This window comes from Nomascus leucogenys, chromosome 13, assembly GCF_006542625.1.
Source record: "Nomascus leucogenys isolate Asia chromosome 13, Asia_NLE_v1, whole genome shotgun sequence".
Classification (NCBI taxonomy): Eukaryota; Metazoa; Chordata; class Mammalia; order Primates; family Hylobatidae; genus Nomascus; species Nomascus leucogenys.
Window position 1 is genome coordinate 55,301,177 of NC_044393.1, and position 24,882 is coordinate 55,326,058.

The following is a 24,882-nucleotide window of genomic DNA, read 5'->3' on the forward strand; positions in this document are numbered from 1 at the left end:
TAGAGAAGTATCCTTTACTGTGTGCTTCCAAAGATGTATACCTTCCAAGGTATACATCAGTCATACCTTGAGGCCCTTCTGTCCACAAACCTGTATCAATTGCCTACTTAATACCTACATTTAGGTATGTCAAAGGCATCTCAAGCCTTAACACAGGAATCATGCTCTTTCCTCTCAAATCTGGTGTCCCTCCAGTGTTCTTCCTTAGTAAAAGGCACTGTCATCTACACAGTTGCACAAAGCAGAAAAGGAGTCAACTTTGACACTTGCCCTTCTCTCATCTTCTAATTCTTTGAACTGGAGGAATACTTAAAACAGGTAGGCCTGAAAATGGCATTACTTGAAGCACACAAATTTAACACTTCACTAATAGAGCTAAACTTTATTTCCATGTTTATTACATGTTTATAAGTTGATGTTGAGTACATATTAGAATAGACTTAACATACAACTTGGGAGAAAAGCTGACATTCTCCACTGAATGGATTAAAAAGGAATGTAAAACTACAAAAATACTTAAGTGTGAGTTCTAAATTATGGCAAACAGAACAACAAATACCTTGCCATTTTTCTTTCTAATTTTCCAAGATAGATTTCATTATAAAAATTGATAAACAATTTAAGAAGGGAAAACAAGGGATGCTCATAAAAACCATTTTACTTTAATTATAGGGTACAAATAAGAGTCTTAACACAGAAATCCTACCTCCTATTTAAAATATAAATACTTGATATAATCAATCAAGAGGGATTAATTATTGTCAATTGAAAATCTAATGACTTAAATCCATAAATGCCATTTGCTTTTGTCTGGAAGAGTTAGACTGATTTAAGGGTGACGCACAGCAGAGTTCTAGTGGACATTCGTGTTAACCGTTTGGTTCTCAGAATGGAGATGGCCAAATACCAAGTGCTTAGTGACAGAAAGTCAGAATTAATCAGTTCCAAGTGACTAACAGCCAATAGAATTAATCTCCATCTCCTGATTTATGGTTGTGAACAAATGGATAGCTTTCTTCAACTGCAAGTTTCTAAATTAAACTCTATTCTGAAGCTGCTGAAATTCACAGAACACAGAGAATACTGTCTGTAGTATATAATTTCAATGTTTAAACACAAAATTACAGGTGATTATCAAAACTATTATTGGTAATAGTTTGATTCTTTACACGCCCCTTAGCACATTTTGTGAAGAAATGTGTTTTTCTTAATACTACTCTTTACTCAAATACATTAAAAAATCATTTTAAAATTATTTTATACCATGGATTACAGAAGACTCTTACTAAAAGTGAACAATGCTTATTATTCTCACTAAATGTTTAAAGAATCATCTGAAAAACATATTCTTTCTAATACCACTTACAAAAAACATTTAATGAAGATAACTCACTTCTAATTAGGTTATTCCAGTGATAAAACATTTTCTCATGTAACTATTTAAAACAGATTTATGGCTTTTCAATTTTTAAAATTTCACATTTAATGTCATGTTAAAAACTTTTCTAAATCAGTCTTCCAGTATCAGATTCTTAAGTGAGAAAAAAGAAGACAAAAGAGGAAAATTCCTTATCAATTATTTAGCCTCCTCCCTTCCCTAGAAACCAACATTTCCCTTTAAATGCAAGGCACACTCCTTTTCTTAGAACAGAGATCAGGAAACTTTTTGTGTGATTTTGTGTAAAGGGCAGGTTAATAAACATTTTGGGCTTTGTGATTCTCATTTGGCTTCTATTGCAGCTGTTTACCTTCGGCTGGAGTAGTGGGAAAGCATCCATAGACAATCTGCATTTATAAAAAGGAGTCCAAATTTGGCCTTTGGGCCATAGTTGGCCAACCGCTGCCTCAGAAGAACAGATCTACATATATAAAAGAATCATTCGAAAGAAACTGGTCTCTAGTCAGATGTGATGTCTGATTCAGAATCTAGTAGCTAATCACTCTAGAACATTTTGCTGTCAAGCACTTTGAATTTAGCCAACTTAAGATTCTTCTATTGAAACACATGTCATGCTTTTCATTGGAGATAATTTATCTTCATTTAAGAATGTGCTTCAGTATTACTTATTGAGGGCATTCAGTTTAAAATTAATAAATGATGTCCATACAATTTAATATCCAATTTAATTTTTAAAAAACTTAATAAAAAATATAACAGAATTGAAACATTTAAGATAAGTACACTCACTACCCACTCCAGTAATTCATTTAAGTCATACCAACTATAGAATATGAAAAATAAATTCAGAAGTGTAATTACTTTAAAATACACTACTTCCACTTTTTTAAGTATTTTACATTTCTGTATATATTCTATAGTGGAAGCAGAAATTCTCTCTAAAAACATTATCTCCTTAAAATCTTGAGGTGCATATTAGAGCCACAGGCAATCTCTGACATATAAAATTGCAGTACAGGCCTTTCAAATTTGGCATTTCACTGGTACAATACAACAACCAAGATATATAATAACTGTACAGTGCCTAGACATTCCAGTAAGAACCATTATTTTCTTTAATGTAGAATGATTAATATATATTGTACAAGGGGCAGCGAGGTTAGTAATTCTATAGGGTATGTCCTGACATAATTTTCAAATTGTACAATAACACAAACAACTTTGTTAAGGCCATGTTTTATTTGCTGATTAATGGACAAAAGGCAATGTAATTTATTTTCAAGTATTTTCTTGAAAGTCTGTGCTCATAAAAATCATGAAAAGTTGGAAAGACAAATCACTGAAACTTTAAATATATCTTACACAATCTTGTTTGTACAAAAATACAAGTTAAATATAAACATAAAGCAATCATGGTAATTTTATGCAAATCTGTTTTATGTGATCATCAGTTATATATAAAAGTTTCTCAGTTCTGTTATTTGTGAAAAGATCAATATCAGATTGAATGACTACCTATTGGCAAAGGGCCCTAAAAAGCTTACTTTAGCACTAATCTTTTACATGGTTAAGTGCATTTCCTAATTTGAGATCACCTAAACACTGGAAAAGAAAAAAAATGAAAGGGCAGTATGTCCATAAACCAACAAATAATTTGGCTGCAATGTATCATAAAACACAAACCCCACACATCTGTACAATAAACATTATGTATTACATACACACAGGTGTGTGTGTGCATGCACATACACACACACACAACACACACCCAGTCATAAAGCCTAATGAGGTGCTGCTTCCAGTTCAATATTCAGCTGTGCATTTTTTCTTATTTCATCAAATGAATAGCTTTTTGTCACCTTGCCATTCTTGAAGACAGTATGGAGAAGATCCTGCATAAATGGAAATTTCACGATTATATTACATTATTAAGCAAAATACCTGAATCTGGGTTTGATGAATTAGAATAACCAACCAGTCAAATACAGAGATGCCAATGGTGTTCAAATTGTGAGATGATTTGATGCATAAAAAATGCTAGTGGAACAAGGTACTATCTAAAATGGCCAATCACTGAATTGCCTGGTATGTAGAAATATTTAACTTCTATGAAAAGGAATGACCTCAATACTACATTCTTAAACCAGTTTTCTTAAAGGAAAACCAAGAAACCTTTTTCCCCTCAGGTTTGAAGGAAGATGCCTGGGTGCCTAGGAGAACTGTAGCTGTCACTGACAATCATTGTGACCGTGCAGCAAAAAAGCCTGGTAAACCCTGCCTTGTTCCTGGCCAACAAACTCAACAGTGATTAAACTTATCAAATGGAAGTTTAATAAATTTGCTAGTACTAAATTTGGGTCTAGAAAACCCACAAAAAGCCAAAAACCAATCCCAAAACAGAAACAAAGAAAAACAAGTATTGCGTTCTTGACTAATGCATAGTGACTGGGTTAAAGATTCTGTTTATACTCCAAAAGTCGATGATAAAGGTAATCCACTTAATCCATACAAGAGTAGCAAAGACAGACTGAAGAAATTAAATTCCCTTTGGGTCTGGTAAAGCCACTCCTGTCTCACTAAGGAGATACCTGCTTCTGGTTTCTCTCTGAAAAATCCACAGAAGTAATCTCAATTTTCCACCTAGTCTGAAGATTGAGGTGCATATGACATTATCTAATATTTTTGTCACTGTGTTGCTTCAAACCACAGTGCTTTAGCTGTAGCATTTTCTTTCATAAATTTAAATTTAAGGGAATACTAGTTCCTACTCTTAAATCAAATTGCCTAGATGATTAGGAATTGATTTTCTAGTTCATTCTAGTATCATTCACATACTCTTAAATCAGTGTCTTTTAAAAATCACACTTAGATTTTTACTTTTAGTTTGAAGTGACTTTAGCTCATCTAGGATAAACTAAATCTGCCAAAATCTTAGTAGGTACAAGAGTTACACAAAGCTTACTCAAAGAATTGCCTAACAGGCTATATAAAGGGATCTAATTCTAAAAGTTTGATTTACAAACATATTTTTTCATTAACGGTAACAAAGTTACTTCAATTCTGGCTCAAAACCTTAAAAAATATAAATGTAACATGTTATAAGCAGTAATTGTGATGTAGTGTAAAGAATCAAAATAGGAAGTAATAGTGCACTGTTTAGTGTAATTTTTTCTGATAATATGAATATTCATGAATAGTTCTGTCTAAAGTTTTTTTTTGATCAAGTGGCTTAAAAACGAAAAATTTTTTGAGTTCACAAATATAAATGTACTTTTGTATGCTAAAGACAATTAGATCATATGAACTACTTTAGTATACTGTAAATTTTTCTTTTTTTTTTTTTCTTTTTTGAGACAGAGTCTTGCTCTGTTGCCCAGGCTGGAGTGCAGTGGCGCAATCTCGGCTCACTGCAAGCTCCGCCTCCCGGGTTCACGCCATTCTCCTGCCTCAGCCTCTCCGAGTAGCTGGGACTACAGGTGCCCGCCACCATGCCCGGCTAATTTTTTGTATTTTTAGTAGAGACGGGGTTTCATCGTGGTCTCGATCTCCTGACCTTGTGATCCGCCCGCCTCGGCCTCCCAAAGTGCTGGGATTACAAGCGTGAGCCACCGCGCCCAGCCCAGTATACTGTAAATTTTTCTAGTTTGGTTGACTTGAATCAGAAAACTTGGTTAAATCAAGGTTTCACCATTTATTATGTAATCCAAATCAAGTCACCTTGTTTTCACATTTTATATTAAAACAACATAGTTTGCTTTTGGATAAAGTGTATACAAACTTGCTGTCAATCACTATACTTATGTAATATTTCTCCCTATGTATACACAGGCCCCGTGTTTATGACGTAGAAACTTGTTTTGTATCTTATTTTGGTAGGCCAGGTCAGCAATTGGACATTTTATAACAAAATATAATACTCTGTCTTCCACAAAAACAATAACATAAAAACCTCCTTTCTTATTAATTTGGTGAGCCAACCTACTATTGCTTAAAAAAACCAATCAGCATAGATACATACATGACCATATTCCTCAAGGTCTCCTTTTCCTTCCTCCAGTGTAACAAAATTCCCTGCTGGCGTCCTATGTAAAGATAATCGGCCCTTTTTGGACCTTTTGTTGGGATCAGCAACTGGGTCCTTGAACACGTTAATCTGAAATCCAAATTAAGAAAGTTAGACAAATAGAAGACTAATCATCAGAAATGTCTAAACACTCCCTTACAAAAAAGCATATACATAATTTACATTTAAGTTTTAAGCACTAAATAGGTATAACTGAACCAATCCACATCTGGCTTTCAGAAACGTAACACTTTAGCCTGTTTTGAAGGATAGTCATTTGTAATAAAGAAAAAGTATGACATCTTGGATATCCTTTTTGCCACTGAAGAACACCTAATACTCCATTTGTAGGAAGTCTGTGAGGATTCTAACATGTGACCCTTAAGGTATCTCTTTTTATATTACAAACTGCCTTTAAACTGACAGCACAGCATGTACATGCTGTTGAAGAAAAGCCCAACTATACCAACTATGTCAAAACCACACACACAATCTTCGGAGAGGGAATAAGAATATTACTAAGGTAAAAGCTTTCCTATTTCATAACGTATCCCTCTTTTGGTACTTTTTACTTTTGCCTTGTTATTGTCAGAAGCAAAAGACTTGGAGAACCTGAAAACAGCAGAGTGTTTCTGCATCAGAAAGGTAGGCAGCAAAGAAACAGAAACAAGTCGCAATGGAACAAGCAGCAACAAATGAGTCAATCCCAGAACTTCCCAAAGAAAGATCAAAGAGTAAAGCAGGGAATCAACTCAGGTGTTCTCAATTCTTAGCATCCTTCTGCCTCTGTCCCTTGGCTCTATAGAATCTCCAGCTCTCAAGACGTTACAAAGAAGCAAGGGAGGTTGTTGTTCAGTTGCCTAGCTGTTCTATGGCTACTAGAACATGACTGTGGTATAACAATCCAAACCTCATATTCTACCTTCCTGTAACAGTTTGGTCAGTGATTATATACTTGCTTGTCTTTAATATATGATGGCTAGGTAAGCTGACATTCCCACTCAAATATTACTTTTTGATCTAAAGGTATAAATGGAGGCAGTGGGAAATGACTGACCTGTATTATCTCTCTCAAATCATTTTTCCTTATTGTTCTTCCTTTTTCCAAATCTCTGTCTCCTTAGGTCTGTTATTACCTAATATCTCCCTTCTTTCCTTAACAGTCCAGGGCTACATCAATCTTTGACAAATGCACTCAATAACCACATTCTACCTAGATACATCAGGAAGGTACTAACACAGAAGTAATTAAAAGGTGACATACCCCAAGGCCATTAGTTACAACATAACTACACTTGAAGGAACAATTCAAGAGATCTCTTGTTAACTTCTGTAGCAAAGCTCCACCAGAACCGAAGGCAATATTTTCAATACTCCACTTTTTTTGTTTCATGCCTTCTACAATCTAGAAGATTAAAACAAAACAAAACAAAACAAAACAAAACCTTAATTTGGAAGAGAATGGAGATTATTTTCAAGGGACAATATTGATGAATGAAGCATCCAAGAGCTGTTTTATAACACACACAGTCAATAAATTAATTATAGCCCGCATTTTGTTTTTAAAGACCCACCCACCCCCAGAAGATGGATATGTGTGGAAGGAGAGGATTTCATGCACAGTTCCTGAATCTGCATTGCTGTCACTGTGGTTCTGGTAGGATTCGGGGAGTGAGAGAAAGTGAGAAAAAACTAGCTATAAATATCTAAGATTACTTGAGTCAACTTCTCTCATTCACCTCTTTAAGTTATTGTCCAGATCTCAGCAACACAAGCAATGGGAGCCAATTTACTAAACTCTAGGAATGACTGTAATCATCACTAGTAAGTCACAATACACCATATAATTACACGTCATATATAATGGAACATGTAAGAATCAAAAGATATTGGTGGCAAAAGAGTATAAAATACTTCTCCTATACAATAGTTGGTATACTGGTAGAGTCATTTTACTCTGGCTGGTGCACCAGTGCCAGAAACAAAATTATGCACAGATGCTGTGGGTGTTAAGATTTATTACTGTATCATTTTTGGGAGAATGATTAGTTATAAACCAGCTAGAGAGACCTGTATGAACAGTTCTAAAAGAATTCTTTCAAGGGACATACAACTTTAAAGATGTGTTTATTACCAATGTCATTTGTATTTATTTCACCAAAGTCAAGTTTATTTACCTAGCATCTGCCTTCTTAATATATTCAATCACTTTGATGATAGAATGTGGCAAGTGAAGTTTGGTAACCATTTATTTCATGAGAATAGTCAAACAGAATGCAATTGGAAAGGCTGGCTCTGTTTTAAACAGAACTTTCAGAAGTTATTAGAAAATCATAAGTGTAACAGCCTTATGTGTATCAAAGTTACCACATTCTCACCAAATAGTCTCAAATTGACTTTTTTTCTTTGTTTTCAACACTGCAAAGGAAAAAACCCAATAAATCCCAAGCAACTTCATTTTTAAACAAATCTACATTTTTTTTAAAAGCCAACCATCTAATTTGAATCAAGATGAATCTAGAAGAATCAAGATGAAAACAAAAAACTTATTTAAAAGTGATTCTTTTAGGATGCACGCAAATCCAGTGTCATGTCTTTATTGTACCTGAACCTAAAGGTACCCAAGGCCCCTGAGTTCAGGTTTTCCTTTAAATAATTGTGAACAAAGTGAATTTCAATACAGAAGAAATGCAAAGAGTAGAACAGGAAAGGGAAACAGGTAGGTGGAGGGTAAGGTAAAATATAGAGAAAATAGTTTCTGACCTGTCACCTCATTTTAGATATGCTTCAGAGGCAACAACAAAATGAAATAACAAAGAACATTATCGTCTAATATCGTATCACTGTATTTCAGGCCAAGTTTCTTTACCAAAAGTTTTAAAATTTAGACAATTTGGAGTTAAAGTGAATTTTGAGTCTGGGAAGAAAAACATTTAATACATGTGAGACATCAAAGAAAGCTTCCTCTTGCCAACTCTGATAATGCACTACTATGTTAATGTTTTAATAAATCACTCCAATAGAAGTTTCAATGATACCCAAGAAGACTGAATCCATAACTGAAACACAATAGTAAAAGAAGATAGACACTCTGTATTTTGTCCAACACAAAAGATACTTTCCTAAATAAGCAGTTTCATTTTGGTACAAAGTGAAAACCTAGAGCAGGGTTACACTGTAAACCTCATGGGATGTCACAGGGGTGACAGGCTGAGTAGCAAAGTCCAAGAGTGAGGCTGACGTCAAGAAAGAAAACCATTGTTCCAAATAAAGGAAATTTTTCATTTTATCAAAATTACAGCATCTAATTTAGTATACATAGCAAAACTGAATTCTTTTTCCTGCTTCTAAGAACATATTTTTCATACCAATGAATGTAAAGAAATTACAAGTACAGATGGTCACAAACATACAATGGTTCAACTTAACAACGGTGCAAAAGTGATTCGCATTCAGTGGAACACCAATAAATTACTTGAGATATTCAACACTTTACTATAAAATAGGTTTTGTGTTAGATGACTGCTCAACTGTAGGCTACTAAGTGTTCTGAGCACCTGTAGGGTAAAGGAGGCTAAACTACGAGGTCTGGTAGGTTAGGTATAATAAATGCATTTTCCAATTAAAAATGGGTTTATTGAGACGCAACCCCATGCTAAGTTGAGAGGAACATCTGTATTATCCTTTAGGTACACCAACAGGCCCAGCTTTTTAAAGGTATTTTTCTGGCCAGGCGCGATGGCTCACGCCTGTAATCCCAGCACTCTGGGAGGCCGAGGCAGGTAGATCACCTGAGGTCAGCAGTTCGAGACCAGCCTGGCGAACATGGTGAAACCCTATTTCTACTAAAAATACAAAAAATTAGCCGGGTGTGGTGGCACACGCTTGTAATCCCAGCTACCCGAGAAGCAGAGGTTGCAGTGAGCCGAGATTGTGCCACTGCACTCCAGCTTGGGCAACAAGAGCAAAACTCCATCTCAAAAAAAAAAAAAAAAAAAAAAAAGAAAAAGATATTTTTCCTTCCTGAGTACATCTGCATTAACACAAAACGATTCAATCCTCTAATTGTTTAAGTTTCACTAATGCCAAAGGGTATTTATCTCAATATTCTTGTTTATGTAGTTTTTATTCAGTACAGTTTTGGGCTGATTCTCAACTATAAAGATGCACATACAGGCTGGGAACGGTGGCTCACACCTGTAATCTCAGCACTTTAGGAGGCCTGAGTCAAGGAGTTTGAGGCCAAACAGTTGAGACTGTTTCCCAGACTGGGAAACAGCGAGACCCCCATCTCTACAAAACATTAAAAAAAAAAAATTAGTCAGGTATGGTGGCAGACACTTGCAGTCCCAGCTCCTCAGGAGGCTGAGGTGGGAGGATCACCTGACCCTGGGAGGTTGAGGCTGCAGTGAGCTGTGATCGCACCACTGCACTAAGCCTGTGTGACAGACTGAGACTCTGTCAAAAAAAAAAAAAAAAAAAATCGCACAAACATTCCTAAAGTTTATATAAACAAGGAAAGAAAAAAAGGAAAAGAAAGCCGAAGAGCTTTGATTTTTGAAAGGAAAGTTTGAGTACCCGACTGAACAACTCAACTTGAACTCCATTCAACTTGCATGAACAATCCAACAGCTGACTGCTGGAACAAGGAAAGGTAGACATAGCAACAGGCAGGCTAATGGGATTTCTGAAACAGATACAGTACCCTGCCATGTTCTTTCACCTGCAAGGGGGAGGGGTGTGTGTGTGTATACACCTAAGTGCTAAAGTGCCTGAAAGGCACCTGGGAACAGTACTTAACTGACACCAAGGTAAGAGACTGTCAGTTCAGCTGAGCTAAGGGGAAAACGGCAATTAGGTGTGCCAGCTGAGATTGCTATGTGTAAGGTCCTCCCCCTTCTCCCTGCAGACTTTTCTTCTATTTCTTTTTTCCTTTCCACATGAAAGCCCCTATGTCCCAACACCAAATGTCTTAGCTGAAGGAATTCCCACTTCTCTTAAGCAAGGCAGTTTGGAAGAGGTAGTGGAAGAAACCTCATCTCTGTTATTACAAGAGATCTTTTCCAGACACCTCATATTGGAACTCTAAATACACATCACCGCAGAAATACTGTTTGATTTGGAAGTGAGAAGTATTATGTACAACAATCTTTGGAAAACTGCTATAATTCGGGTACTGACCTTACTCTAACTCCAACAAACTCTTTCAAACAAAAAAAAACTTGTGTTTCATAGCTGTAGATACCATCTGAAATTGGTATACATCAAAATGTCAGTGGTTTCTGAATGCAAATGGCATACATTATGTTACTGATATTCTACAGAGTATTTTAGGTGTTATGATGAAATTATGGCCCTTAAGAACCTTATTTAGTAAACGAGGCAAAAACTTTAAGACAATACAGGCATACTTTGAAAATACTGTGGGCTTGCTTCCAGACCACTGCAATAAAGCAAGTCACGGGAATTTTTTGGTTTCCCACTGCATATAAAAGTTATGTTTACATTACATTGTAGTCTATTAAGTGTGCAATAGCATTATGTCTTAATACATACCTTAATTAAACATACCTTAATTAAAAATACTTTATTGCTAAATAATGCTAATGGTCACTTGAGCCTTCAGTAAGTCATCTTTTTGTTGGTGGAGGGTCTTGCCCTGTTGTTGATGGCTGCTGACTGATCAGGGTTGCTGAAGGTTTTGGGGTGACTGTGGCAATGCCTTAAAATGACAACAATGAAGTTTGTCACGTCAATTGACTCTATCACGAAAGATTTATCTGTAGCATGCGATGCTGTTTGGTATGATAGCGTTCACCCACACAAGAACTTCTTTCAAAATTGGGAGTGCATCCTCTCAAACCCTGCTTTGGTTTTATCAACTGGTTTTACTGATATTCGAAGTCCTTTGTTGTCATTTCAACGATGTTCACAGCATCTTTGCCAGAAGTAGATTTCATCTCAAGAAACCACTTTCTGTATCCACCCATATGAAGCAAATCCTCATCTGTTCAAGTTTAATCATGAGACTGCAGCAATTCAGTCAGATCTTCAGGTTCCACCACTTCTAGTTATCTAGCTATTTCTACCACATTTGTAGTTACTTCCTCCACTGAAGTCTTGAAGTCAAATCAAGACTCAGTTATCTGTGAAGGTTGGAATCAATTTCTTCCAAACTCTTGTTAATGCTGACATTTTAACATCCTTCCATGAAGCATGATGTTCTTAGATGGCACCTAGAATGGTGAATCCTTTCAGCTACACTTAAGAATATATTTCTTTTTTCTTTTTTTTTTTTGAGATGGAGTTTCACTCTGTTGCCCAGGCTGGAGTGCAGTGGCGTGATCTTGGCACACTGAAGCCTCTGCCTCCCAGGTTCAAGCAATTCTCCTGCCTCAGCCTCCTCAGTAGCTGGGACTACAGGCATGCCTCACTCCACCCAGCTAATTTTTGTATTTTTAATAGAGACGGGGTTTCACCATGTTGGCCAGGATGGTCTTGCTCTCCTGATCTCATGATCTGCCTGCCTCAGTCTCCCAAAGTGCTGAGATTACAGGCGTGAGCCACCACACCCAGCCAAGAATATATCTCCTAAATAATAGCACCTGAAATTACTCTTTGATCGATAGGCTATCGAATGGACGTTGTGTTAGCAGGCATGAAAAACAACATTAACCTCTTTGTACATCTCCATCAGATCTCAGATGCCATCTGCAATAATATTCTGAAACAATCTTTTTTTTTTTTTTTTCCTGAGCAGTCGGTCCCAACAGTGGGCTTAAAATACTCAGTACACTATGATGTAAACGGACATGCTGTCATCCAGCCTTTGTTGTTCCACTTATAAAGCACAGGCAGAGTAGATTCAGCAAATTCTAAGGGTCCTAGGATTTTCAGAATGATAAATGAGCACTGGCTTCCACTTAAAAGTGACCAGCTGCATTATCCACTAATGAGAGTGTGTCCTTTCAAAGCAGGCGTTGACTTCTCTCTAGTTATGAAAGTCCCAGACAGTACCTTCTTCCAATGGAAGACTGTTTCCTCTACATTGACAATCTGTTGTTTAGTGTAGTCACCTGCATCAACGATCTTAGCTAGATCTTCTGGGTAACTTGCAGCAGCTTCTACATCAGCACTTGCTGCTTCCTTCTGCACTCATGGAGATGGCTTCTTTCCCTAAACCACAGGAACCAACCTCTGCTAGCTTCCAATTTTTCTTCCGCAGCTTCATCACCTCTCTTAGCCTTCACAGAATTGAAACGAAGGCCTTGCTCTGGATTAGGCTTTAGCCTAAGGAAATGTGGCTGCTTTTATCTTCTACTCAGACCACTCAAACTTTCTCCCTATCAGCAATAAAGCTGTTTCACTTTCTTATTCATATGCTTAGTGGAGTAGCACTTTTATTTTTCTTCAAGAACTTTTCCTTTGCATTCACAACTTGGCCTGTTTGCCTTAAGAGGCCTATTTTAGCTTTCAGCATGCCTTCCTCACTAAACTTAATCATGTCTAGCTTTTGATTTAAAATGAGAGGGATGTGACTTTTCCATTCACTTGAATACTCAGAGGCCATTGTGGGGTTATTAATTGACCTAATTTAAATACTGTTGTGTCTCAGGGCATAGGGAGACTTGAAGTGAGCAGAGAGAGAAAGGGAATGGGTAGCTGGTGAAGGAGTCACAACACACACAGTATTTATCAATTAAGTTCACTGTCTTATCTGGGTGTGCTCTGTGGTGCCCTAAAACAATTACAGTAGTAGTAACATCGAAGATCACTAATCACAGATCACCATAACAGATATAAAGACAAAGTCTGAAATATTGTGCAAATTTACCAGTATGTGTCACACAGACATGAAGTGAATACATGTTGGAAAAATAGCACCAACAGACTTGCTCAACACAGGGTTGCCACAACCTTCAATTCGTAAAAAATGCAATGTTTGCAAAGCACAATAAAATGAGGTACGACTGCATAACACTTACACTATTTGGTTAAATCTAATACTGATGACAGTCAATGCTTAATTTAGAAGAGGTGACAGCTATTCTATAATTTCTGAAAAAGCACCCATTAATATTATGAGTTTTACAGATTTGTGAAGCTCCAATCTATGAAAACTCAGACCTACGCCAGCAGAGTCAAGGCTTTGTTTTATATTCCAAGGAATATTTCTTGACTGACATTTTCTTGTTTCACAATGATACTTCTTTAGATTCATCATTCAGGGTGACCAACGACAACTGGAAGAGTAAGTACGGCTTGGCTGTCACTTCTGTATTTTAAACTACTATTATTTCTAAACTTTAAGCAACGCACAGAGATTTATACCAACATAAACACAAAGACTTAAAATTGTATTTATATTGTGTTCTTTATCAAATATAAACAAACTTTATAAGAAATGCCATATTGAAACTTTTAATATAAAACACATACCTCTTGTAAGGTATTAATATCTACTCCATCCCCTTGAATAACTCTAAGATAAGGTGGCAGCAACTTGTAACCCTTTGAGTTCTCAGTAACAGGAAACTTCTTACCTAAAATCTCCAAAACCTATATGGAAAAATACACATGCAACACAAATAACTAAAGCTGAAAACAAGTATAAGAGCTTTTCAAAGTTAAATGATTTTGCTTTGATAATCGAGAATGTAAAAATTAACTACTTTAAAAATTTTATAACACTATGTATATGCCTTCTAAAATTTGGTCCAAACCCTTTAAAGTACATTAAAAACAAGCATGTTATTTCCTATGAAGTGAATTCACATCATAAAGTGGCTCAAAAGTTTTTCCCCTTAGACCTTTCAAATTACATGGATTCAAAAAAAAATCCTTAATATTAAATAAGTATATTTTAAAGAAGTATATAAAGCATTATTTAACAAACTCATGATTATACTTTTAATTTGGACTTATTCTGCTTGTGCCCAATGACTTTGGTTTTTGTCTGATATAACTCCAACATGAATCCAGTTCAATTACAAAGTTCAGAGAAACTGTGATAGGCAGACACAGCATCTAGAACCCATAGTCTCTAAGTTCTCCTCTGCTCTTAAAGCCAAATTGCACAATACACAGACCATCTTACTCATTCACTAACTACTAAAAGTTTTGTACACCAATTTAAAATTTCTCAGAAAGCTTGGTCATATAAACAAAAGAAATACTGACATTCTCTTCCTACAACAATCATTTCTTTTTCCTAAATAAACTGATTAAAGATTCTAACAACGAAAAATTCCCCATTGATGAAATCAGTTTCTCATAACTAGCTGTGTACATTTTTTATTAGGTAACAGTAAAAACATGAAACCTATCAAGTTTGCTAAAATCAAATATTGCAGGCTAAGACAAGACTTTCAGATTGGCCTATCATTTAATAGAATAAGAAAAGACCTCCTTAATTCTGTGTTTCCCTTTCTTAAGGGGTAAGTATCATCTGCTCATTAACTGAGAAACGGTGTGGTCAAGTAGCAAGGCTGCAGCCAAAAGACCTACACTGGATATCTGGCTCCTCATCTTTCATGTTGTGTGACCTTGAGCAAGTTACTTTAACCTTTTTAAGCCTGTTTTTTTCTTCTGTAACAGAGACAGTAATATTTATCACTTTTTTTTGTAGAGATTAAATGGCGTATCTTATGTAAATCACCTAAAATATTTTTCCAGTAGTAGACATCAAATAAGCCTGCTATTACTACTTTTTGAAGAAGATAAACCAAGTCCTTGAACATTAACAACAAAAAGCAACACTGCTACATTATGAATCAACAGTATTTTTAAAGAACCTCCACTTGAAGAGTATTTTTGAATTATTTTTATTTAACATCACCCTGTTCCTATTTCTTCTGTGCTAACAACTTCAAAGGTCTAGCAGTGACTTATGCTGAAAAAGAAACAAAGTGCAAATAAGTTTGGTGCCCAAATTATAGGATTAATTAAAATGGCAATGCTGTTAATTAATTTTGCAGGTAAGCAGAAAAGAAAATATCTATTCAACTGCCTAATTGACAGTAAAATAATCCATAAGTCTTGGTATCCTTCTGTGCTATTACTGTGTGATCTCAGGCAAATCTATTACTCTCTCTGGGCTGCAACTCTAAAATAAAGGGGACTGGTCCACACAGCTCTGAAATTGTGTGTATGTAAATGAAAAGTAGTATCAATGCAGCTGCGCTACACAGGGATTCTAATGACAAAATTACATATGAAAATTTACCTTTAACACAGTGTCAAGAGGGTTTCCAGAATCAGGTCTGATTATTAGTGGTGCCTCTGTACTTCTCGATACTATTAAATGTCTTAGATCTTCACCCCATATTTTCTCACACGCATTATAAATGTCATAGCTATCGCTGACCACAGATACAGGCACTGATGAAAACTGTGTTACAATGTGTTCAAAAGCATCTTTTTCATGGTCTTTCCCCCAAGCTGTTATGGTACTAGAAAAAAAAATGAAAACACAGATTTACTTAGGCAGACACATGATCTATCCCTGAATCACCTTTAATCATATCTCATGTTTACTATACCAAACCATCAACATCACAGAGAAGGTGAGTGACTTAGTTTAACGAACATACATCATAAGGCAAATGAAGTAGCTGGGTCAACCATACCTTACCCAATTAGTTTTTAACACTGTAAGTAGCCTTACTCCTCTTCAACGATTAAGTTTCTAACCTCGTATTTTCAACCAATTATCTGTGCGTGTGTGTGTGTGTGTGTGTGTTCTGGTATTCCTGAATCTACTCATTTAAAATCAGTCTAACTAAAAAGTACTTGCTGAGTGCCCTTTATTACTGTATGTCAAGATGTTAGAATGAATACATACTTCCATTATTTTGTTAGGCAATGAGAGCACCTGGCTCCCTTCTGTGAATTTTTGAAACTATATACCAGTAATAGTACAGACATACATTTTGTTTTTTTACCTTTCAAAATCTTATAGAGGCAATTATTTATACTATACCATACATACATATAGTCAACTACCTGTTATATTTTCAAGTGGCTAGTAATAGGAAGTCAAGTATTTTGTTTGTAGATTATCTACTATGAATTAATATATGCCCAGGGAATAAGAATTCAAATAGTTTAAGCAAAACATAATTAAGACAGAAAATAAAGTATGAGAGTTTCTATTGGATAAGAATGGTTATAGTGATTTTTACAATGTCCTTAATATCAGTGCTTACGGGATAGATTTGTATTTAATATGTAATTATAGATTGGGTATCGCTTATTTGTAATGCTTGGGACCAGAAGTATTCTGAATTTCAAATTTTTTCAGATTTTGGAATATGTACATTATACTTATCACTTAAGCATCCCCAGTTCTGAAATCTGAAATGCTCCAATGAGCATTTCTTTTGAGCAAAAAGTTTCAGATTTTGGAGCATTTTGGATTTGGGATGCTCAACCTGTGTAAATATTTGTTAATATATAATGTAAATAATTTTAAAAGGTCTCAAACAACTTAATTTTGAAAATTACCATTTAATTATGCCAAGCGACTGGTCATTCTCCCTAATTTTCTAGTCTGTCTCTAATCTGTTCTCCTCAGTAAATAATAAAAAGATAGCACATTCATTTATTATAAAGCCCAAGTAGGTATAAGTTCAACTCATAACTGTTGAGTCAGACTTTAGGTCTGAAATAATCAATGTGTGTGTGTGTTTTTTTAAAGGACTAGAGTTATAACCTTTTCCCATACTGTCAATAGTATACCTGGGGTAGTGCAGCATGTACATTTCAAGATTGTAAAGACTACCACCCAGAATCCAAAATTGAGAGAGAACCTATTTATATAAAATTCATTAGTGAACACTCTTCTTAACAGCTACAGAGGCTGCCAGTAGCTATGATGTCAATTCTCTACTTCATGCATCTGTAGGCCAAATGGAAAATTAAGGTATGACTGAAGAGAAGCTCCTCTTCATATTCAGGTCTGCAACTTTCCTCTTTAAAAAGGAGAGAATTAAGATCAATGAATACCAATACTGGAGAACTTTACAACGTATGAATTAACTCCTACAGTTAAGGGGTCACTACTTACAACGTTGTATCAATACGTCACCTAATGATCTACTTGTATCATGTCTAGCAGACTTCACTGTCCCCATCTTACTTGCTTTCTCCAAGACAACTGAATTTTCCTGATGCTTTCTCTTGACTTCAATGTCATCTCCCATGTTTCACCTTTTTTTCCCTATTTCTATGGTTCCCTTTTCAGTCTTCCCAGATGCTGTGCTCTCCTTCTTCAATCTAACCTGTCAAATGGCAATATTTCTCATGGTTCTGACTTAGGCACTTGTCTTCTGTAACACCTTGTGTGAAACACTCAAGCTTAAAAAAAAAAAAAAAAAAAAAAAAAAAAGAGTCCCTGCATGAGGGCTTCCAGTATCTGTATCTTAGCCTCTGTTTTTCTTCCAGGCTCTGGATCTACTTTGTTAGATAGAAAGTCGAATATCTTCATCTCAGCATCCCACAGATACTTGCTCTGGCACTTTCTGCCTAGTCCAATCACAACCTCTATTCTTCTAGTACAGTATGTGATATATGAAGATCATAAATAATCAATGAATTCTACCAATGCCATAAATCCTAATTTCAAGCACCAAATTAAATTTGATACCTTTCCAAAGTGTGAGAAAAAAAGCTTCTGTAATTAAATATTTCTAGGTGCAGATTCATCTATTAAGATACATACAATAATGGTAAACCTCTAAATTTATAGAGTTCTCTTATTTTAAAGTTATTTTAGATAGTGGCTCATTTATCATCAATGACCTTGTTATGCTGGAGATGTAAAACTTTAGCTCCTCCTTTTGTTTGGTTGGATGGAGGAAATGAAGAACAGAGAGATAAGGGACTTGCCCAAGGCCACCCACTATGTCAGCCGGAAGGTCACCCAGGTTTCCCAACTTTCAGTCCAATCCTCTTTTTGCTATACTATGCTGTTGTTTAAAAGACATTCTATTAAGAACATGTGAGGCATCCGAATATATAAGGAGTCAAATTTTACAAATGCAATGAATGAGACCATAAAAATAAAATGGATTTTTATCCCATGCCCACATACAGTATCCTTTTCATTTTAACAAGAAAGTCCTGAAGAAGATAATCCTAAAGAAGATATTATCCTTGTTCTCCGTATCATGATGTTACTACTTTGAAATAACTATCAACGAAGAGTCTAATATATGCATACTATGTTAGATTTTTAAAAGATGTATGTACATCTAAGGCCAAACTAAAAATAACTCTTAAAACTTTGTTAAAGACACTCTTATTTTCCCAGTTTCCTAGTCTTGAAAGTTGTATGTTTTTAAAAGTGTTCAACAAGGCCTCACTAATAACAATGCTCATAAACGTCAGCTGAATCTATTTTCTACTGAGTCCCAACTCAAATCACCAACTTTGAGCAATTTTATCTCCCAAGCCATTGCTCACGTTTACCTATTTCTTTCTATTTATTTAGCACCTTGGTCTGGACTTCATTACCTTAAGACTGTTGGAATAGCTTCCTATAAAGGCTACCTTCTGGTTTTTCCTTTTTTCAATCCATAGGATAGACATCCTGCTATAAAAAAGTCCCCTAAGATATTTATCTCATAACATCACGTCTTTGCTCAAAAATGTCAGTGCCTGCTTCCATTTGAAAATGCCTAATTTAGAATACCTAGCATGATGTGCACATAGTTAACATTCAGTGTCAAAATATGAGGGCCCTTACTAACCTGAACCTGTCTTCTCAGTCTCCCCTATGCTCCCTACACAATTTGTGTTTCAGCCGTTATTCTCTAAACACATTCTCCTTCCTCTTTCATTCTTGCGCTTTCATCACAATGCTTGATACAAGATAAGCATGCAATAAATATTTACTCAGAGAATGGATAAGTGCCCAATATTGGCTATTAAATTTTACCAATCCTTCAAGAAGTGAAGATTTTGTATATTTCTATAAAAGCTTTCTTGATCCTGCTAGTGAAATATGATCCTTCCTTTCCTATTGGAATAGGATTCTTCCTCTCCTTCCCTTGCAACACTACAGCATTTTAATTGTACCTCCTTACGAGGAGTTAATTAATAGAGCAGACTATTACTAGTGTATTATTTTCATCCTGAGGATAGGGTCAGTTTTTTAAAAATATCCTTCTAACCCTTGTTGCACCCAGTAGAGTGCCTTGCATATGAACACCAGTCAACTAATATGCCTCAAATAGTAGCAACAATAAAGCTTAGCTTGATTCTAAACTCACTGCTGGTTTTAGCACTCTGCAATTTTAAGTATTAGCAGAACTTAAACACTCCCTAATGATTATAGTAAATAATTTTGTTATAAAAGCCAGTGATAAGGTTTGACAAACATTTAAAAAACCTGATTTACTTTTAATGAAGTTAGCTCTAGGACCACAGCAGCTGCAGTTTAGATTATAATTTCCTTCTTGGGTAACTGGAGATGGTTTAGTGAGAGCAGACAAGGAAGCGTAAAAAGAATCTGAACACCCTTTCTTTCCTCAATAGGTCCTGCTTTCTCATCTACAACTGAAGGTAGAGTACAGATGACAATTTCCAGGGCAAATATAGATAAGGTCATGTAGGAGGACAGGGAAAAGGCAAAAAGTGGCTGGTACTTACAGTGAGTGCTTCTAAATTTAATGAATAAAATCTACCTACATATGACAATACAGTAATTGAAAAAAAATTCCTTAAAAGAAAACTTCTATGGCAATATAAGTGTTGGAAAAAAGATCTTAAACTGTTTCTTCTAGGATGGATAAAATTTCTCTGCCTAAGACTAATGTTTATACTTTTGTGTAAATACTGAATTTGTGTTGCTCAAGTTCATGAAAATTTATTGTAGGTACCTGGCTCTGCAGTTAGGTAAAATGTCACTGAGTTACAAATACAAGAGTGAAAAAATAAGTAGTTTTAGAAAATGAACAGAATTTTTTACCTGTGTTCTGCTGCTGGAACAGAATAGCCTGGAACAGGATCTTTCGTTCCATAATATTTTTTAATTAGAGCAATTCCTGCTACTGTATCTGTTCCTTTGAAGTTAACCAAATGAGCAGATGCTCCTATGCCAGCAGTCTGGAAAATCAATCATAAACCAAAATCCAAAAAAGAGAAAGAAAAACCCACATTAATAATACCAGGATGCAGTCAACCACATTTAAGGAATATGGCATAGCTCCCATGAGAATTGTCTTTCTTCTTAGGAAAGTATTTATTATCAGACATAACAGTTCCTAATGACAAAGATTCAGTTTTTCCTAAATATTAAAAAAAATCAACTATTATCTCCTCAAAGAGACCTATTTAACAGTGTCCCACCCCCACTTTTCATCACTCTCTCTTCCCTTACCCTGCCTTGAGCTTCTTTATGGCATTATTTCACATCTGATAAATTATGTCTGTTTCTGGCTATCCATCTGTCCATCCATCTAATATATAAAGGACAGGGACATCTGTTGAAGGACATATCCCATGTACCCTGAACATAGTAGTAGGTACTGAATACGTATCTGTTAGTTGAATCTTTGGAATTTTAGAACCAAGATCAATCTCAATAACATCCCCAAAAGTTTACAGTGGTACTCTAACCAACAATCCACATTATATTAAATGAGTTTGGTTTCAGTTACTTACCTCTTGGGAAGAGACTCCTCTGTAGCCAAAATCATGTAACTTGTATTCCAGACCATCTAAGTTACCAGAAGTTTCTAACAAATATTTGGCCAATATTTTCTTCTGCTCTCTAGAATTTGTGGCCACTGTGATTGGATACCAGGACTGAACAAGAATAGTCTGTAGTAACAAAATTAACCACAAATATTAAGACATAAAATACTGCATTCTTTCTGAGGAAAATCCTAGCTTTTTTTTTTTTTTGGAGGTACGTCCTGAATTTCCATACTATTAACTAGACACAGAACTGCACAGCAGGATGCCTGCTGTGTGCATTCCAGATGTAGTACATAGCTCAGCTCTCAAATCAGCAACAAAGAAGATAAGCACACCAGGCCCACATAGCAGAGAACTTCACATTATCAAGTTTCTATCCAAAGCTTCAAAGAAGCAAATAATATTTTGAAAGACTATGTGATAAAAGGATCAATTTTTAAAAAGTTTCATGATCTGTCATGGATCAATAGTTTATAAAGTACACTGAAACTTGGATGTTGAGGCAATGTCAAATTGCCCCAAGTTTCTAAAGGCTTACTCTTCATTTCTGTATTTAATGTGGACTTGGATCAAATAGGGCATGGACCAGCACTGCTCCGTGGATTGCATTTTGACTAGTATTGGTCTAAGGAAGTTGTTCGTTTACTCCTCGAGGTAGTCTCAGATCTAATTTTCCCTTGGATTAATATGACAACTAATACTTGAAGCACTTTAGCTTACTACTAGAGGATTCTATTTGCTGAGTTATGCTTTATGTACTTAGCTTTTATCAAATATATAAGTATTTGATAAAATACTCACGTAAGTTACAGGAAACACTTCCGCAGATGTTGTATAATCAAGGTTACTGTCTACTTTGTAATTCAGTGACTATTAAGTTCCCAATGAGAAAATGAATTGCTGGCTTCCTACTTTCTGATAAGAGCAGTTCCTTGATTTCCCCTTTTTTCTTGGTTGTCAGGAAGCTCCACAGAAAAGTCTGTCTAATCACAGCAACCGTAATAATGATCATGGCTTAGAAATTCACTTCTTCATTCTAAGATCATAATTTTCTATTTTCATTTTATAAACCAGATAGTATGTCATTAGAAGCAGCTTCAAATCTGTTTGAAAAAGAGCTGCTAAGATGATGCAATGTCTGTGCTGAACCAAAAAGATATTTATTAACTAAATTTTAAAAGCAAGCTTTTACTGAATACCAGCTAAGTGATATATAAATAAATAAAATGATTAACCTTGAACTTGCCAATCTAGTCATCTTTTTAAAAAACTACTTTGTAGCATTAGACTCCTGTGACTGATTAAATATGGCCTTTGCAGCTCTTCTCATCAAGAGATGGAATCTACTTTCTTATCCCTTGATTCTGTGCTGTCCTTATGATTTGCTTTTTACCAACAGAATGTGGAGAAAATCATGTGTGATTCCCAAGCCCCAGTTTCAAGAAGTTTTGCAGCATCTACTCTCATTCTCTTAGAACCCCAAGACTAACATGCTCTGAAGAAGCCTCTTCTGCAGTGAGACCTGGTAGTCCCAGCTATCCGACCTGAGGCCCCAGACATGGGAATGAGGCCATTAAAGGCTGTCCAGCCCTGGCTGAACCCTCAGCTAAATGCAGATGCCTAAGTCTAAGCAAGACCAGCAGACGACCATCCAGTCAACCACAGAATCAGGAGAAATAATAGTTGTTTTAAGCCATTAAATTTTGGGGTAGTTTGTTACACAACAGAAAATCAGTACAATTCTTAAACTCTATAACCAATCACCTCCAACATCTGACCATTCTGCTTCTGAAATTACTCTTTCAATTCCACTGCCAATGCCCTTGATTATCCTACCTCTATTCTTTAGTCTAATTATTCTTCATATTGCCAGTGGTTATCATTCTAAAAGAAGTTTTTTTTTCTTTTTTTTTTCCAGGTTGCATCTTTCCTTAAAAGCCATTAACGGTCATCTACTGTCCATGGGGCAAGGGTGGAGCTGATTCATACAGAATTTGAGAATCTTTGCCTTGCTTACCATCTAAAGGTTTATCTTATACATTTTTCACTTTTATGCTGCAGTCCCCATAGGACTACCTGTCATTCCTTCAGCTCTTCCTTCTCCTTATTAAAAGCTTATTTTCCATTTCATGATTCCTTTAGATAGAATTACCTATTTTCTGCTACCAACTTAGCACTAATTCTTAATGATATTAGTGGTTAGTTCAGAATGAATTGCCACCTCTCACTCAAAAGCCCTTTAAGTGAAACATCTTACTCTAACTTCTGTGTCCAGCATTTTTTGGGTACATAGCTGGTACTTAATTAATATTCACTTGTTGAATTTAAGTCAATCAGCTCTAACATTTAATTCAACTCAAATATTGATATTATCTAGGAGTATGAGAAAGATATAAAACATAATGTGAAAAACTCTAGTTGAGTTATAAAGGTAGAAGATTGACCTTACCCCTCGAAAAATGCCAGGGAAGGAGAGAAATAACTATCAGACACAGTGATCCTTCACATCACCGTTTCCTTTCCATAGTCCAACAAAATCAGCTTAAATTATACTCTTAATAAAATCACTCCCCTTTTAAAAAGATCACTGTAGGTGTAAGCAAGGGAAAAAAAGGCAAGTTAGTTTGGGTTAATCCAAGGTCTAATAAAGTAGGCCTTGTTGGAAACTTTTCCAAAATAGCAATTTGCCCACACAAATCAAAATAAAATGATTAGCTGAAACTAAGACTAAAGGAATTAAACCTGTAAATTTCCTTTCAGAAGTGTTTATTACAATGCTACCGTGCAGGATGCAGGATAAAGGCTTTAAAGAATGAAAAATGGTATGGTACAGCAGAAAAGGCACTGCACCTACTCTGTTCACCAGTCTGTCCATCTCTCAGGACTCAATTTCCCCATCTGTGAAATGACATTTGGTCAGTACAACCGTTTTTAAAATCATCTTTCCTTTTCTTCTTAATAGTAGAAAGCTCTTGTGTTGTTTTTTGGTGGAAGAGAGGGTAAGTTTAGCCCACTACGATTGTTCCTCAGCCCCCTTGTAAGACTGAGACACTTTTGCAGAATTGTTATGAAATGTGAGAGGACTAAGGTTTCTTCTGGCACCAATACTGAAATACAGCAACTCAATAATTTCAGTATTTAAAAATTTTGTGTGCTACTAACAGGTGAGTAACAATCAATAGTTATTAATAACTGTGAACATATACTGGGAAAGAGAACTGAAAGAAACACTATTTAGTGCTATTATTGAAAATGTTTTAAGTCAAGATCTGTTTAAAGAGTATTTTCAAATTTGTAAATAACAAGTTTGTTGGGGATGGGAACAGATTTCAAATATAAGGTGGTAAACTTAACATTGGGGACTGGTAAGAGTAGGATGAATTTCCTCTGTCCCCACAAGAGATGCAAAATATCTATGAAGAAGTCTATTCTGGAGATCTGATATGCAGAATAAACACATTAAAAAAAAAACAGGATCTGTCAGAAACTACAATAACGGATAGACAGTATCAGACTATAAATTTTTATGCTTTAGCTATAATTGCCTATTTAGGACTGAAATAATATATATTAGTTTAAAAAAGGTAAACTCAATATAAATTGTTTCAGGTTATAAGCGAATAAAAGCAAGGGTCTACGTACTTCTTAAAAAACTGTATCAAACAGTCCCACATTAGATTTATGTTTAATAACTTTTATATATTTGCTAAACTACTGC

At 35.5% G+C, this 24,882-nt stretch overlaps 1 protein-coding gene across 1 annotated transcript in view; it reads right to left on the reverse strand.

Annotated features, from left to right (window-relative positions):
- Positions 1 to 367: 367 nt before the first annotated feature.
- The window catches only part of NAMPT (nicotinamide phosphoribosyltransferase), a 39,850-nt gene continuing 15,335 nt past the window's right edge, over positions 368 to 24,882 (reverse strand). The window contains exons 6-12 of the mRNA XM_003268147.3: positions 21,129 to 21,287; positions 20,434 to 20,570; positions 15,688 to 15,913; positions 13,902 to 14,021; positions 6,727 to 6,867; positions 5,418 to 5,552; positions 368 to 3,291 (exon numbers count right to left, since the gene is read on the reverse strand). Coding sequence (XP_003268195.2) covers positions 3,181 to 3,291; positions 5,418 to 5,552; positions 6,727 to 6,867; positions 13,902 to 14,021; positions 15,688 to 15,913; positions 20,434 to 20,570; positions 21,129 to 21,287 — 1,029 coding nt within the window. The 3' untranslated portion in view covers positions 368 to 3,180. The remainder of the gene's footprint in view (positions 3,292 to 5,417; positions 5,553 to 6,726; positions 6,868 to 13,901; positions 14,022 to 15,687; positions 15,914 to 20,433; positions 20,571 to 21,128; positions 21,288 to 24,882) is intronic.